At 37.0% G+C, this 17,277-nt stretch overlaps 1 protein-coding gene across 1 annotated transcript in view; it reads right to left on the bottom strand.

Moving 5' to 3' along the window:
* The window catches only part of LOC117394957 (N-terminal EF-hand calcium-binding protein 1-like), a 64,147-nt gene that overhangs the window by 45,203 nt on the left and 1,667 nt on the right, over nucleotides 1-17,277 (bottom strand). The window contains exons 2-3 of the mRNA XM_033993728.3: nucleotides 16,484-16,508; nucleotides 15,872-15,980 (exon numbers count right to left, since the gene is read on the bottom strand). Coding sequence (XP_033849619.1) covers nucleotides 15,872-15,980; nucleotides 16,484-16,508 — 134 coding nt within the window. The remainder of the gene's footprint in view (nucleotides 1-15,871; nucleotides 15,981-16,483; nucleotides 16,509-17,277) is intronic.

Raw genomic sequence — 17,277 nt, 5'->3', positions numbered from 1 at the left:
GTTAAAAAAGTTTGAAATATCCAATACATTTCGTTCCACTTCATGATTGTGTCCCACTTGTTGTTGATTCTTCACAAAAAATTACAGTTTCATATCTTTATGTTTGAAGCCTGAAATGTGGCAAAAGGTCGCAAAGTTCAAGGGGGCCGAATACTTTCGCAAGGCACTGTAGATATATCATGATATTAATGATTCACTTCTAATCCACCTCTTCTTTTTCACTACTAGTAATCATTCACTAAACAGCAGACCAGCTAATTCTGGAAACCCCTGGTAGGGTTCTGTCGCCTACAGATCCACTGATAAAATGACAGCATCTTCTGTTGAGAATGAATGGCAATAAGAAAAGAGCAGTATGGTAATGTAGCAGGATAGGACAGGTTGCTACCGGATTTAATGAGCTGGTGTGTGACACACTAGACGAGACTTGAATTCAAATTCAACAGCAGACATTTATCAATCAGTCAATCGATATTTTATTTAGCGCCTTTCATACAAAAAGTATATCAAAGCACTGTATAGGACAAAATACATGTACATAGAGATTAAAGAGAAAACGTTTAAAATTCATTTTTAAAAAGCTCATCTAAAAAAGTAAGTTTTCAATTTTGACTTAAAGTCATGACCTGATGTATCACTTCTGATATGAGGTGGCAGTGCATTCAACAATCTGGGAGCACAGGGACTAAAAGCTCTCTCTCCCTCCCTTTTTGCACTTTTTCACTTCCGTTTTTATGTTTGTGGTCAAATTGCCCAGATCTAGATTTAGTTGCTTCCAGTTGTTGCTGAGAGCCCAATAACAGAACCTCCATGTTTACGGGTTATCTCACCCAGCGATAACATGTACAAAGAGAAAAGAATGGATCACAGTATAGAACCTTGGGGAATGCCACAGGCAACCAAAGAAAATCCAGACAGTCTCCTAATGAAACAAATGCTCCTAATGCTATATGTCAGTGACATATGACTTAAAGCATTTTAAGACAATACAGGACAATCCAACCCAACTAAGACGATAAATTAAAGAGGTATGGTCCACTGTATCAAATGCAGCACTTAAATCTAAAAGAACAAGAATAGATACACAGCTAGAGTCTGCACTTAACAGAACATCATTCATACAGGGCTCTCGAGTGGCGCATCTGGTAAAGGCACTCCGAGTGGAGTGCAGGATGCGACCTATAGCCTGGAGGTCGCTGGTTCGAGTCCAGGCTATTCTATTGCTGACCGTAGACGGGAGCTCCCAAGGGGCGGGGCACAGTAGGTCGGCCAAGGTGTCCTTGGCTCACCGTGCACCAGCGACCCCTTTAGTCTGGCCAGGCGCCTGCGGGCTTGCCTGTTAGCTGCCCAGAGCTGCGTTGTCCTCCGACGCTGTAGCTCTGAGGTGGCTGCAGTGTGAAAGAAAGCGGTCGGCTGATGGCACACGTTTCAGAGGACAGCGTGTGTTCGTCTTTGCCACTCCTGAGTCAGCACGGGGGTGGGAGCGGTGAGCTGAGCCTAAAAATAATTGGATATGCCATATTGGGAGAAAATAATAAAATAATTGGCTATTACTAAATTAAAAAAAAAAAAAAAACAGTATATTGAGATCTTGTACTGTAATCTGAGAGAAAGATTCCATAGCAAAATTAAGCTAATTACACTGCATATTCAAAGGAGAGCTATCTGTGGAAATGTGATTCCTAGTATTAATAATCTTATTTTGAAAGTAATTAAGAAATTCCTCATGTTCAAAAGTTGAGGATTCAAAATGAGGAGGAGCATCAGAGGACGGATTTACTAGTTTATCAATATACTCTGGAGTTATTTTAGTTTGTTTCAATAAGGGAGGAAAAATAAGCACATCTGGCTCTCCTCAGACCCGTGCTATACTTTAATTGACGTTGCTTCCAGATTTCATAGTGGACATGCAATTTGCTATTTCATAGTGGACATATTTGTCCACCTGCATTCCAGTTTATGACCTTCTCTTTTCATTTGGCATAAATCTGAGGTAAGCTTTAGGGAGATTTTTCATATTTTAACTGGGGCCACTTTGTCGAAGACCCTTGACAGAAGGTTATTATACAGTACGTGTCTACTACCTCATCAGCTGACTGCAAGTTTGTAGCAGTAGGCGGTATTAATCTTAGCATATGAGACAGCTCTGGTACAGTTGAACAATGTATTACCTGTTTTTTTAACAGTACACAGCAGAGCAGTTTGGGTGGGTGGAGGTAGATCGGTCTCAAAAAGGATGACAAGATGATCAGAGATGGTTAGATCTAACACTGACAGGTTGTGAACAGTTAAGCCATGAGGGATGACTAGGTCTAAGGTCCATCTTTTTTGTTTATTTTTGAGGAGCGCACAAAATACTGTAATAAATCATCTCACCATCTGGAGTAAAGTATTTGCCTTGAGCTGACTTGGGTTATTCATTGAAAGATTGTGAATACACTGTAGGTCTGACAAGGCCGCTGTTAATCAATATTGTCTGCTCATGGTTTTAGATGCCCCTCCTCTGCTACAAGTGTGGCTGTATTTTAGCCTGTCAGAAACAGCAAATAAATGTAATATTATTGCACAAAGCAGCAAAGCCTCTGCCTTTACCACCAACCAATGCCAGCTCCAAAAATATATGAATCTAAAAGGAGAAATTTATTATGGTATTGTGTGCACTCAAAACAAACATTACAAATGAAGAACCTCATGTGGCATATATATTCATGTGGGTCGCAATATTGGGCTTTAGCAATACTAACGCTTAAAGAAACTAGTAAAAACATTTGACAATGGTTTTGGCAAGTTATCTGTATGAATTAAGACATTAAAAACATCTAGTTGAAATGTTTGTCAAATAATTACTATTAAATTTATAAGAAACTCATAAGGCGTGTCCCAAATTGCTTATTCTAGTGCATTTTCTCCAAGTTATAGAGATACATTTTAGAATGTAAAAACAGTGGTATTGTAAACGGCTTGAAGAATAGTCTCCACGGTGAAATAGTTTCAGCACATACCTTCATTAGTTTTCCCTCACAGAACTACAGAACAAATACCATAACATATCCCACCAGCTAATTATGTGAATATATAGGGTTATAGATTTAAGCAATAAGGCACGAGAAGGCATAGGTTGTGCTGGATATTGTCACTTATTGGTGCGTTGTTACGCAGTCGAGTGCCTGCAACCACCAAGTCATAACAATATCCAGCACAACCCATGCCCTCAAGTGCCTTATTGCTTTTATAAAACACATGTATAAACGTTTTATAAAAAAAGAAAGGAGAAAACGATATAGTTTCTAAAGATTTATTAACATTTTGAGGTATAACCTTCCACAAAAGAAAATAGTGAACTAAAAATAATTAAAACATTGCATTTTTAATAAAGACTTTAAATAACTATAAAAGCCTTGCTAGATGTGTTTCAGTTCATTTTTCTGACTTTAAATAACTATCAAAAAAACCTTGCTTAGTTGTATATCTGTGAGCCCCTTCCTGCATATTATGTAACACTGTTGCTGATTGGCTGAAAAAGCCTAACATATACTAGGTCATATTGACATTGCAGCTTTTTACTCAGAATTGTTATTAACACGTCCAAAATGGGAAAGACATTTTATAATTTGGCAACATAATTAGGTATAATTTTCCTCTCTAAAACAATGTTTGAGAGTTATTAAAATAAAAAGCTTTCAGAATCCAGCCCTTTATGACATGCTATATTAATAGTAAGGTTCATTTCTTTAATCGCATAAATTCAATTATACTTTGAATATGTGTGTTCATCTTGACATATCTCTAAGGTTGCAAAAATAAATATTTGTACTTTAGCTAGATACACAACAACAGCTCATATGTTTACAGTGGGAACAACATTTTTTACAATGGTAGTATGCTGCTGTGTATAAAAAAGTATGCTGTTTAATTCAGTTTTTAATTTTTTTTTTAATTCCTGTCTTTTTTAAAGGACTATGCTGTCTAAGGCTTATTTAAGGGCATACAGTAATAAGCCCTGGAACCCATTCGATTGTTTGTCTAAATCTGTCATTGACAAATAAAGCTGCCTACATAGAGAAGGAATACATTAATCATCAGGCCTTATGCTCTTTGGATAAAAAAAAAAAAACACTAAACAAAACTGGGTGACATTTAGTTTACAGATGCCTGTAAATCAGCATTTACAAAAAAAAAAAATGATTATATATATATATATATATATATATATATATATATATATATATATATATATATGACATGGAATATCATTTATATATGTGGACAATTTGTAAAGTTTCTAGAGTGTATACAGTAACCTATTTTTACAGAATAAAGAGCAACTTACTGATTACAGTATTTTGCTGAAAGGAAGTTCACATATTCAGTGATACCAAGATATTTAATAGGAAGGTACCTGAGTGGGTTAAAACAGTGAATAAATGACCCACCACCAGACAGTCGTCATTTCTAGAAAACTTGAACGTCGCCTCACTGCTGCAGCCAACTTACCGATTAAGAGGACAATTTCTGAACTGGAGTTTTTTGAGGAAAAATTTATTAGCAAATCACAATATTAGGGGCGTCTTTGTTGCATGTATTTTTCTTCACTTACATCATTTATGGACGATTAATGTCAACGGTGTCAGTAACAGGGTCTAAGAAGAGGATGGTATGGTTGTGGATACATAGGCCTACCCAATTTTTCTCATTCCGATATTGTACAAGACTGTCCTAATCATTTTACTCAACCTAAATGTTGTGTCCTTAGCCTGCCTATTGGACATTTTATACATTCACTCACTGCCTGTCCCATGTTTGGACACCTAATAAATGCCTCCAGTATAATAAGTCCAAGACACCAACCTTTTAATAAGAACCATATATCCATTTAATTACAAGTTATTTGCCAGAGTTTGGTTAAACATGTTATGCATTTCCTGTAGATACTCACAAATGCAGAAGCAGTGTCTAACAGGAGACTTATCTCAGAGGGGAGTGCAGAATAGTTCTAGTGCTTGTGAGCTCTGTAACATTAGACATGCAGAAAACACGCAGGAACCTGCTGAGCAGAAATAACACACAGTACTTAATTAAGATACAGTAATGAAGAACATCACTCTGTCGTCACTAAACTGAGCACTGTTGTAATAAATGCAGATGTATCTGTTGTCTTATTTCAAAGCCTTAGGCAAGACACAGAGAGACTGCATCAGCCATTTGTCAGTACAGATGGCTAAAGCCACAACAGTTTAGGTGTGTCAATGGCAATCCTTTGAAATCCATAGAAACACATTTCATCAACTGCCTTCATCATTATAGCGATCTATCAAAATTCACCACGTTTTGCTGCTAGGCTGTGTTGCTAGATATCATTAGGCCACCCATCATTAAAAACATATTGGTTGATGCCTTTTTAAGAACCAAACAGAGACTCTCATTTAATCTGCTGTTTATGTGAATAATACGGCTGCTATAGCAACAGTTTTATCATCACACTCCTTATATGCAAACCTTTATAAGGGCAAGTACAACACCGAAGGAATCTCTCTGTTTTTGATCTGTTTGAGGTACACTTAATATAAAAGATAATTCCATCCATTTTTTTTAAATACTAGAATTTAGTGAACATCAGCCACTAATTAATATGACAAAGACCAAAATACACAATTTCTGGTAGTTTCACAAACAATATTTATAAAAACAAAAGCACTTAAGCAATTTCAAATATTTGTTTGTGACAAAAGTATTGGCACCTTTATTTTAAAAGTGTGTAAAAATGTATTGAACTAATTAAAAAAGACATTAATTGATTGAAAACCATTACACAAAAGTTTGCTTGTTTCTTGATAAAGAATATTTGTTAAATGACTAGAAATTGTGTATTTTGCTTTTTATTTTATTAAAAAGTGGTTAAAGTTTACAAAATACTTTAATCTGTTTCATGGTATAATACGCTTAAGGTGCAAATACTTTTGTCTGCTTCTGTATAATAACATCTGGTTCATACAGGGACTTTGTCAAATCATCTCTCTTGCAGAGTCTAGAAATCGGATTACATTGTATAATGCTTGCTGGACTTTTCTTCTGCTCGACTGATAATTTTTCTGGCATGCTGTCACATGCCTTTCGTAAATCATTTGTTCAATGAAAATGACAAGTTTCTGAAAACAAAAACATAATGCCTACAGCGAAAACCATTGAAAACTTCAAGGACGAAGCAAATGTGTTTGCATGTACAACAAAAACATGTTTATAGGGCTCTATTAGAACAAGCTCATACAGTTTAACTGATCTTTTTGAAAGGCACTGCAAAAGCAAGGTAGATTTTGCACAGAGAATTTGCTTTAAAAAAACGAACAATTTGTTTTCAGTGGATGTGAACTTACATTTCCTCTTAAAACAGAGCGCCAGTTTTTTCTTCTGTTTATAAATAGCGTAAAAATCATTGGATAGGTCGCACTTGCATAAAAGTCGCTTCAATTTTATTAGGGATTTACAATGAGGAATGGAAGGGTGAAACCTGTTGTCACTAAAGTCCAGGCTTTGGTGGACACGACAATTTCCAAAACCAAGGCTCAGGTGAGGTCTCTACTGCGGTTAGCCAGTTATTACCGTAGTGTGCCACAGTGGTCAAATCCCTTAGTTGACCTCACCAAAAAGAGAGCACCAAATTTGATTAAGTGGTCAGTAAAATTCAGGGGGAGTTTGATACTATTAAGCAGAGACTCTGCTAGGCCTCCACTCTCATCACACCAGATTTCACAAAGAGATTCATCCTCTGTGGTCAAAAAGGAGTGTTTGGCCATTAAATGGGCTTCTCACTCTTTACGATATCACCTGCTGGGACATTCATTCGACCCTGTCACAGACCACGCCCCACTGGTTAAGCACAATGAAGGACAGCAATGCCCGGACAACTCGTGGTATCTGGCATTGCAGACCTTCAAATATCATATGATTCACCGTGCAGGGAAAGAACACCAAAATGCTGATTATTTTCCCGGGAGGGGGGAGTAATGGGAAAGGTAGATTCAGCCGAGTGTTCCTTCAGTTCCACTCTGAGCGATGGGATATGTGACAGAGACAGAATGATTCTTGGTGATAAATCTCCCTCCCAACCTGTGAAGGCGCTGTGTAAAGGGAACAGAGTGCCCTGGACTGGATTGTCAGACAATTAATTCCCAGGGTTAGGCGGAAGTCTGCAATCTAGAAAGGGGGTGGAGCTACGGTACACAAAATCATCGACCTGGAAGGGAAACGATGTGGCAGCCGCGGATTGGAGGAGCGGTTGCAGTGGTTAACCAAGGGGGCATGATTGACGGTATATAAGGGGACATAGCGAGGTGATCTGTTCCTTTGTTATGGTTAATGCTGAGCCGGAAAGAGAACCATATTGTCTATCGTGAGTGAGGCCAGCACAAAACCCGGACAACACTGCACTTGTTTCACGATAAATTGTATTTGCACCACGAGCACTACAGCACTCACTTTGGACTGGTGACTGTGTTTGTATATTACATGTGTATTAAATACTGTGTTGTTTCAGGACTGAACCCCTGGGCTATACTGTGTAGTACACATCATTATCTACTACCGTTCATTATTATTTACAGTTGTCAAGTGACTTATTGGATTATAAATAAACACCATTGCACCTGGATTATCTTTGTCTGTCTGTTATTGATCACAGCATCACCCCTGCACCTGCACACTGCAAAGCATTTTCAACTTTTTTTCAAATGTAAGCACAACTCACTTTCGCTTTCCTGTAGCCATTTTGCATTAGCACTGTACAGTGGGTGATGTTCGTCTCTTTTATTTACTTATTTTTAAACCATATAATTTTGGGCAAAGTTACTTATAAAAAATAATAAAAAACTACGACAAAAAAACGGAACAGATTCCTGTTTTTTTGTTGTTAAATGAACCTTTAAGACACTATTCTAAAAACATTATACTATTCGAAAATGTGTTCAATATCTATATAGTATTTAGTTCTGTCTCCACTAGCAACTTTAATTACAACCATACATACAAACATTTCAATATTTATTGATGTGTACGTTTTTTTGTATTTTTTTTACTTTGTAGTTCAGTCTTTGTGATGTTAAAACATTATTTGCTTGTTTAGGGTTTATTTGCTTAGAAAATACTAACCAGGGCTGTACATATCAGAATGTAATATAAAGAGTGTGTGTGTGTGTGCGTGTATGTGTGTGTGTAGATATGGTTTAAACGTTTAAACGCTGACACTGCAAAGCATTTAAACGTTCATAAAAATGTACCAAATGCACATCCATAGTATCTAGTCAGTGCATTTACTAAGCTGGAGAAAGGAAAAGCATTCCACTGTTTTTTCGGACTGGTTCGGACCCAGGTCTAATAACAAGAATTTTATATTGGGTCAGGTAAATAATTGTCTGTTTGTGGTCGGGTCGGGTTGATTAATTTGGACCCGTGAAGACCTCTACTTGGAACCCACAGTAACAACTGACCTGCTCCCTTGCAATATTTAGAACTGTGTCACATAAGGACAAACAAGCTCATTTACATTTTCAAGTGAAATGCAGGTTTTCATGTGAAAATTGCCATGGTTTCCGTGTTTTTCGTCATTTACACGAGTCAATGAGATTTACCCTATCCCTCTCTTTGGCTGTTTTTTTAGGCCACAAACCTGATTCACACAAGTAATTCCCCCAAACGTTCACGCGCATCGCCACTTCACATGTAAATAGCCCCCCATGGAAACTGCCCCATTGACACCAGCATTAGAACTGAAGACTTGATAAGATTACTTGGCTTTCTAACCAATAGCTGTTTCCTACGAATCCCAGTGGCGGGTTCAGTCTGTGTGCTGACAAATCAATGATTCGGGTGGGTGGGAATAAGGACATTCATAGAGACGGACTGCCATTGTGTTAACAGTGAAGCTGTTAGCTGTGACGTTTTCATATTCCGAAGATTGGTAACTTTATCACTATTTTTTTTCCTCCAGGCACTCGTGTCTGGGTTGAGAGGAGGTCAGTCAAGAGTCTGAAAGCTTGCGTTTAACATTCAAAATGACTAAGGGTATTGAGAGTAACACATTAAAACTTTTAATTAGAACAGTGGTTTTGTGTTTCTACCTAGACTGCTGTAGATCCTGAAAAAATAATCGGGTTGTTGACAGTTAAGTTTGTGTGAGTGTGGCAAAGCGCCCCGCCCCTGTGTGCATTTGTGTTATGTGTTGTATGTTGCGTGTGTAAATGTTGGTGTATAGATTGGTACACGGGATATAAACGGGTCTGTGTTTCACGTGTATTTAAAAAGTGTATATTTGTATTTAGGCACGGGATTGCACATCACGCACGTGCATTTAAAATGTAATATGTGAACACAGGGTTTCACGTAATGAATTCACGTGCTGGGATTCAAGTGAATAATTAATTAGTAATTGAATCCCAGCACAAACAGTATAAATAGATGCACATTTTCATTCAGTCGGGGTTAGGTGTTCGGGAGTGGAGAACGGGTGAGAGAGAGAGGAGTAATTGAAAGTAAAATCGTCAGCGTAATTATAAATATAATAAGTGTACTCACCGTGTTTGTTTGTCTCCGTTTCACCTGTGTGTTAGTGTTTAGTCGTTTTGTATGTCTGTTTATTTTGGCGCAAGTGCCGTGTCCCGTGTTTTTGTCTGTTCAAACCTTTTATTTTCTGTGCTGTTTTATTAAATGCTGAGCGAAACCATTCGCTCAGCTCCACCAAAACCCCAAGTCTCTGTCTGTTTACTCCCTGCTTCTGGTCTGACGCCACCCACTCCGGCCGTCTTTGTGACAGTGAGCCATAACCGTGGTTATAGCAAAAAATGTGTTATACACACAAAGTGAAAAATAATAAATGTGTAATTGCTTGGGGCGTTTTGCATATGCTTCTTCAGGTGGAAACTCTGAGAATAATAAAATGTAACAGGATCAGGCCATTGCTAGGGTAAATATTTCTAATTTTTTGTCGGGTATCGGAGTTTATTTATGTGAGTTTTACATGGTTTTCAAAATAAAAATAAAACAAAACGATTGTGGGGACATTTAAAATGAATAGTCATCTTACTTCACAGTATGCAATGTGAATATCAAACCACAGACTACAAAAGCTCACAGCATTTATTTATGTGAAAGAAGAGCAGAAGGCTGCTATGGAAACCAAAAATGACTTAAAAATGGTTCCTGCCTTTGCAAGGTTCTGAGAGATTCTTATTAAAATGACGTATAAATCGTGCAGCATATACTGATTGCATTTTCATTGTAACTGCTGCCACATTCTTTTATTGATTATATTTTGAGAAGCATGGGAAAGTCTAAAAAGTGGAAATGGTGGAGTAGTAGGAAATGAATTATTTCCAGATGACAAGATAACAGTGGCATGCTGTCACAGAAAGCTCTTTCCCGGTTTTACTGGCAAAACACACTCATTGGACCAGATTTATCAAGGTCCATTTTTGGTTAAAACTGCTTATCTTACAGTACCAGTAGCTTGTAAAGTTCATTTAAAGGCCTATGTTGTTTGATTGTAGTTCTGTAACATTTAAAGTTAAATTTTTCTTTCACAAAAATACGGTGTAAATATTGCATTTTGTTGTAAATACTGTGAATTATTATTTGATACTTTGATAAATCTGTCCCACTGTCTTAGTAGGCAACAGATATAAATCCAGGGAATAGATTACATGCAAAAAAATAAAAATATTACTTTTAATATTACAGTCAGCACTCGGATATCCATTACCCACATATACACCAGTCGCGTTTTACCGCACTTGTATTAAGAATAAAATCAATCCCCATTATACAGTGCCTTGCGAAAGTATTCGGCCCCCTTGAACTTTGCGACCTTTTGCCACATTTCAGGCTTCAAACATAAAGATATGAAACTGTAATTTTTTGTGAAGAATCAACAACAAGTGGGACACAATCATGAAGTGGAACGAAATTTATTGGATATTTCAAACTTTTTTAACAAATAAAAAACTGAAAAATTGGGCGTGCAAAATTATTCAGCCCCTTTACTTTCAGTGCAGCAAACTCTCTCCAGAAGTTCAGTGAGGATCTCTGAATGATCCAATGTTGACCTAAATGACTAATGATGATAAATAGAATCCACCTGTGTGTAATCAAGTCTCCGTATAAATGCACCTGCACTGTGATAGTCTCAGAGGTCCGTTTAAAGCGCAGAGAGCATCATGAAGAACAAGGAACACACCAGGCAGGTCCGAGATACTGTTGTGGAGAAGTTTAAAGCCGGATTTGGATACAAAAAGATTTCCCAAGCTTTAAACATCCCAAGGAGCACTGTGCAAGCGATAATATTGAAATGGAAGGAGTATCAGACCACTGCAAATCTACCAAGACCTGGCCGTCCCTCAAACTTTCATCTCATACAAGGAGAAGACTGATCAGAGATGCAGCCAAGAGGCCCATGATCACTCTGGATGAACTGCAGAGATCTACAGCTGAGGTGGGAGACTCTGTCCATAGGACAACAATCAGTCGTATACTGCACAAATCTGGCCTTTATGGAAGAGTGGCAAGAAGAAAGCCATTTCTTAAAGATGTCAATAAAAAGTGTTGTTTACAGTTTGCCACAAGCCACCTGGGAGACACACCAAACATGTTGAAGAAGGTGCTCTGGTCAGATGAAACCAAAATCGAACTTTTTGGCAACAATGCAAAACGTTATGTTTGGCGTAAAAGCAACACAGCTCATCACCCTGAACACACCATCCCCACTGTCAAACATGGTGGTGGCAGCATCATGGTTTGGGCCTGCTTTTCTTCAGCAGGGACAGGGAAGATGGTTAAAATTGATGGGAAGATGGATGGAGCCAAATACAGGACCATTCTGGAAGAAAACCTGATGGAGTCTGCAAAAGACCTGAGACTGGGACAGAGATTTGTCTTCCAACAAGACAATGATCCAAAACATAAAGCAAAATCTACAATGGAATGGTTCACAAATAAACATATCCAGGTGTTAGAATGGCCAAGTCAAAGTCCAGACCTGAATCCAATCGAGAATCTGTGGAAAGAACTGAAAACTGCTGTTCACAAATGCTCTCCATCCAACCTCACTGAGCTCGAGCTGTTTTGCAAGGAGGAATGGGCAAAAATTTCAGTCTCTCGATGTGCAAAACTGATAGAGACATACCCCAAGCGACTTACAGCTGTAATCGCAGCAAAAGGTGGCGCTACAAAGTATTAACTTAAGGGGGCTGAATAATTTTGCACGCCCAATTTTTCAGTTTTTTATTTGTTAAAAAAGTTTGAAATATCCAATAAATTTCGTTCCACTTCATGATTGTGTCCCACTTGTTGTTGATTCTTCACAAAAAATTACAGTTTCATATCTTTATGTTTGAAGCCTGAAATGTGGCAAAAGGTCGCAAAGTTCAAGGGGGCCGAATACTTTCGCAAGGCACTGTATATGTAACAAATTAATGCAGTTACCCATCACACGCGATTTCCGACTTGCGTTTTTTTATACTGTGATGCATTTTATTTTAAATCTATGATCTTTAGTTGCTTTTGTGCATTTTCTTTTCAAAGTGAAATGTTATATTAGTGTCTTATCAAGCACTATATTCTGCAATTTTGAATACTGACTTTGGATACTGTTTTAATTCTGGAAACTGCTGTTGTTTTTATAATCTTTTGCTAAATTGCATTGCCTTTTACGTTTTACGCAGTTCTGTGCATGTGTAACATTTTGATTTAATTTGAATGTTGGGTCGTTAATGGGGAATTTTACATACTGCTACAATACGTACCAGATTTAAAAGTATGTACTGTATTACAGTTCACGTGTCCAGTCGTCTCTTTTGGCAAGTGATATTTTCAGAATCGTATCGTTCTGAATTAAACTACTACTTCTGTTGAAAACAGAGCACTGTACCAACAAAACCAACTACAGTATATCTAAATGGAAGCCTACTTATTTTAAAACACAGTCCTTTGTATTTGACATTGTATCTTTTTTGTGTTCCCTGAAAAAACAGACAATGGTTGGAACGGGCCAAAATGAAATAATCAGATATGTGTCACACTCTCGCTGTCACTGAAGTAAAAATTTTATAGGGTCGGATATGTGAGTGCTGACTGCAATATAAAATTAATAGAAATGATAGTGTCACTGCTCTCGCAGTGGCTTTAAAAAGTACCTATTAGCAAAAAACCCCCCATAAAACAATGAAACCAGCTGCTGCTTCAGTATTCTACAGGCACCGGTGATTAAGCAGACTGGCAAGTAGTATTGATTTCATTAAGCATCCCATTCATAATTCATATTTTGGGTGTCAGAGAAGCAGAAATTGGTGGAAGTTTTAATATAATTAAAATGCTGTCCAGATCCTAATTGACTTCATCCCTGGATGCCTGCCAAGTAATCCTGGAATGATTAACCTGTATTAAGAAACGCTTCTCATTACCATCCTTTCAGAGGTTTTCCCAACACTGGGGCCTTTTTTTTAACGTAGAAATACAACATCGCGCTGTCTGAACCTAGACTAACCTAAATTTTTCAGTCTGGGAAGCACAGTCTCTAAGTCCCTTTCTTGTGCACATTTTACATCTTGCAATAACCTTCCCTAGAAAGATCCCCTGCTTTACCTGTCTTGTCCATAGCACCTGTCATTTGATGAACTTGCCATTACCCTCATGTTTCTGTCCAGACCATGTTGTAATCTTGAATCTCACCATCTGCCCACAGCCTTTACTATTTTCTGGTTAAGCCCCAGAGAAGTGTTGTAATATTTGCTAACATTACCATGATAAACTTGTGGATCTTTACATGAGCTACAGGTTTTGTGTTTTGTATGGATTTCAGCTTGTATTTTGATTAAATAAAGTATAATTACTCACCTCTAGGTGTGTTTTTAATGTATATTCTCTTAAAGGGTACATAAGGACCTTTTTATTTTATTGGGTTACATGTTCCCATGTGTTGCTACAACTGTTTAAGTAAGGAGTGTGCATTGTTTTAATTTTTTTCTTTTTTTAACATTTTGACCACTTTTTTAAACTTTTAAATTGCATTCCCTGCCTCAAGATGGCTTCATTTCCTAATCATCCTCCTGCTCACATATGTAACTGAGATGGATTTACCAGTGAATAGGAGGATGATGGGAAATGTAGTTCTGAGAGGTCCTTGCGGGTATATGGGAAGCCATGCATAAACAGTTGTAGCAACACATGGGAACGTGTAACAATAAAATAAAAATGTACCCTTTAATTCGTATATAGAACTTTTGCTTGGGGTCGACAGGTTTGTAAAGAATTTTAATGGGCCACTCACTCACCCTGAACCACGAGTGACTCCATAAATATACATAATACAGATTGTTGTGAAATTCTGTTTTTCATTTGCATTTCCACAAATCAGGGAAACAGAAAACACGTTAATACCTCTCTCTCATATATATATATATATATATAATTATAGATGATGTCAAATTATCTATATGTTTTAGGGGTTGGCATTTGAAAGGCAGGATCACAAAAATAAGGAAGTTACAAGCCCGCCCACCTAGCAACAAAGCCGTAATTTTAACTGACTTTAATACATGTTTTTATTTTGAACATAACCTGCAATATTCTTTATATATACAGTATATATATATATATATATATATATATATATATATATATATATATATATATATATACAATCCTGTTGCTATCTCTTCTGGACTGACAGCCATCAATTCCTTTGTTTTGTAAAAGGATTGCACCAGGGAAAATATCAGTAGGAGAGATTTCATCTTGAAGCTAGCCACAGCACTTCAGCAGAAACATTTCGATCAGAAAACTGCAAAGCTGCAGACTGCAGCAGCTCAACCTGGATTCTGTGCTGCACCGAATGACACACGCAAGAGCTAACACATGTTACTTTCGTTTTAAATTAAAAACTTCTTTCGTTTTTACAGTTTTGCATATACATATACCTGTTTACACACTAGTTTCTTTTAAAATGTTTATTTTATTATATATTTTTTTTCATTTTTTGAAGTAGTGCTTTATATGTGGTAAGTTAGACAATAAACCCCTTTACGTTTAATTGTTCATTTAAATACGACATTGCAGTTGTTTGATATGATGTGCATGAATAAAAGTTTTGAGTTGTATTGGATTGTTGTCTTTCATTTTAATATTGATCTTGTTTAAAATGTACCGTTATAATGACTGCCGGTGGCGGTTTTAGGTATGAGTATAACCGTCTGGTATTAGGTTAGAGTATCTGACTACTCGAAATTTGTAACGATTTTTAAAGCACTCGAGCATGAAATTCCCACCCCTACTATGTTTCCAATGTGTAGTCAACCTTTTACAATTACTTTTCCTTATGGACAAAACATGGAGACAACCAATTTCTGTTGGATTTCTAGGGATAATTTGCCCCATCTTCTTCAATCTCTTATTCTTTATTTTTTTTTAATTTTTATTTTTTTGCAGTTGTTCTTATTCACGTTTATTTCTTATGATATCATACATAATCTTTCAGTTTGCCAGCCCCGAGGGCATCGTCAGAGATACGGTCGTTTTTATGAATTTCTTCACCATATACAGTACCTAACAGTAGAGGGTGACACTGTGGTTTTCTTGGCAGTTTGCCTAATCAAATCTGCACTGGAATAGACAGAATCGTATTCATGTTTTTAATTCAGACTGTAGACTGATGTAAAGAGCAGTGCCAATCACAGTGGCTAGCCTAACTGTATCTGTTCTTCTTGTGATGCATGATGACTTTGGATTTTTTATTTCCTGCCATCTTGGAATGATCTTGAGCCTGATTTGAATCTACACATTTTAATCAGTGTTTTTTTTTTATTTTTTAATAAATTAATAAAGTGCCTCTTACTCTGTCTTGTGAGTATCAATGGTGTGGAAAAGCTCCTGTAGTTCATCACCAATGAGGACTCCATCAGAAAAGTAGGCTCTGAATTCATCAAAGGAGAGCTTGCCATCATCTGGAAGGAACACAGAGCAGTCATCCTTCGGTAGCAACATTATTTTGTTAATTTTCTGTGTCTACATTATTCTATTTATCAGCATAATGAATATATGCTTCTCATCATACAGTAAGTTAACACATCACCGTACTGTGCTGTATGGCACAAGTAAGGCTTATTTTTATTTAGAAACTAATGACATTAAGCTTTGAGTCAGCATGCACAGCTCTAGTTTGTGAGGTGGACTGTGTGAAGTGAGTGTTTTGACCACCAACTAGACAGACACACAACTAAAATAAATCTTGAGGCCCACACAGTGGCTGAAAAGACTAATTTATGTCAATGAGGGGGCACAGGTCATGTTACCATGACAGCAGATTTCATCATTTCAAACAGAAAGCACAGAAATAGCAACCCACAATGACAACAAACAACATTACCATAAGACCAAAGGTTAATAAGGCTATACGGTTATCATGCATAACAAATATCTGAACATCTTTAAATGATGAACAACTTACCATTTTTATCTGCTCTTCTTAAGATCTGAAAAAAAGGTAACAAATTGTTGCTGACCTGAATTGAATTTCTAAAGAAAACATACGGGGAAACAAAGAGGGATAACTGGCTATCTTTGAAAATGAAAATAATTTAGTAAGTGTCCATAGTAGATTATTTTACTGTACATGTGCAAGGAAAGCAAGTAATTGAATAACTATAATTCCATATGATTCTAATATTGTATCACCCATATAACTACAAAACATTCCAAAGAGGTAGATTTAGAAATACTGAAAAAAATGTTGCAACTATTAAAGACTTTTAGTCAAAAACTTTTATTTAGTATTGGACTATTTTATCATGTAGAATAATACTTTTTTTCACTGTATGGAAATTCTTAAGGCATGATACCATCAATTGAGTAGAAATGTATTGTCTTGTATTTAATTATGGAGCACCCAGCAATAAAAAAGAGGATACTGGGCTTGTTCCACATTGACTGGTACAGTGGAGGCAAGGCTCAAGTTGCTGCTTTACTCTCTTTGACTTGTGCCTGTGATCTCCATTCCCTTTTGGAATATCCTTACTATCACCACCACCTAGTAAATGCACCCCTGCAACTCTGTGAAAAATCAAGGAAACTTGCACCATCACAGTTGACATCCTTCAAAAAGACAAGCCAATGTAGTGTTTCAAGTCCCAGTGTTAATTACACAGCTAGATCATACTCACTGCCAGCAACCATTTCTCCAGTAATAAAGAATCCCTACAGAGCAATGTCTGTGTCACAGGCAAGTGAATTGAACATGTCTGA

This window comes from Acipenser ruthenus, chromosome 3, assembly GCF_902713425.1.
Source record: "Acipenser ruthenus chromosome 3, fAciRut3.2 maternal haplotype, whole genome shotgun sequence".
NCBI classification, from domain to species: domain Eukaryota; kingdom Metazoa; phylum Chordata; class Actinopteri; order Acipenseriformes; family Acipenseridae; genus Acipenser; species Acipenser ruthenus.
The sequence above is the reverse complement of the archived record's forward strand: the minus strand, read 5'-3'. Positions and strand labels throughout refer to the sequence as shown.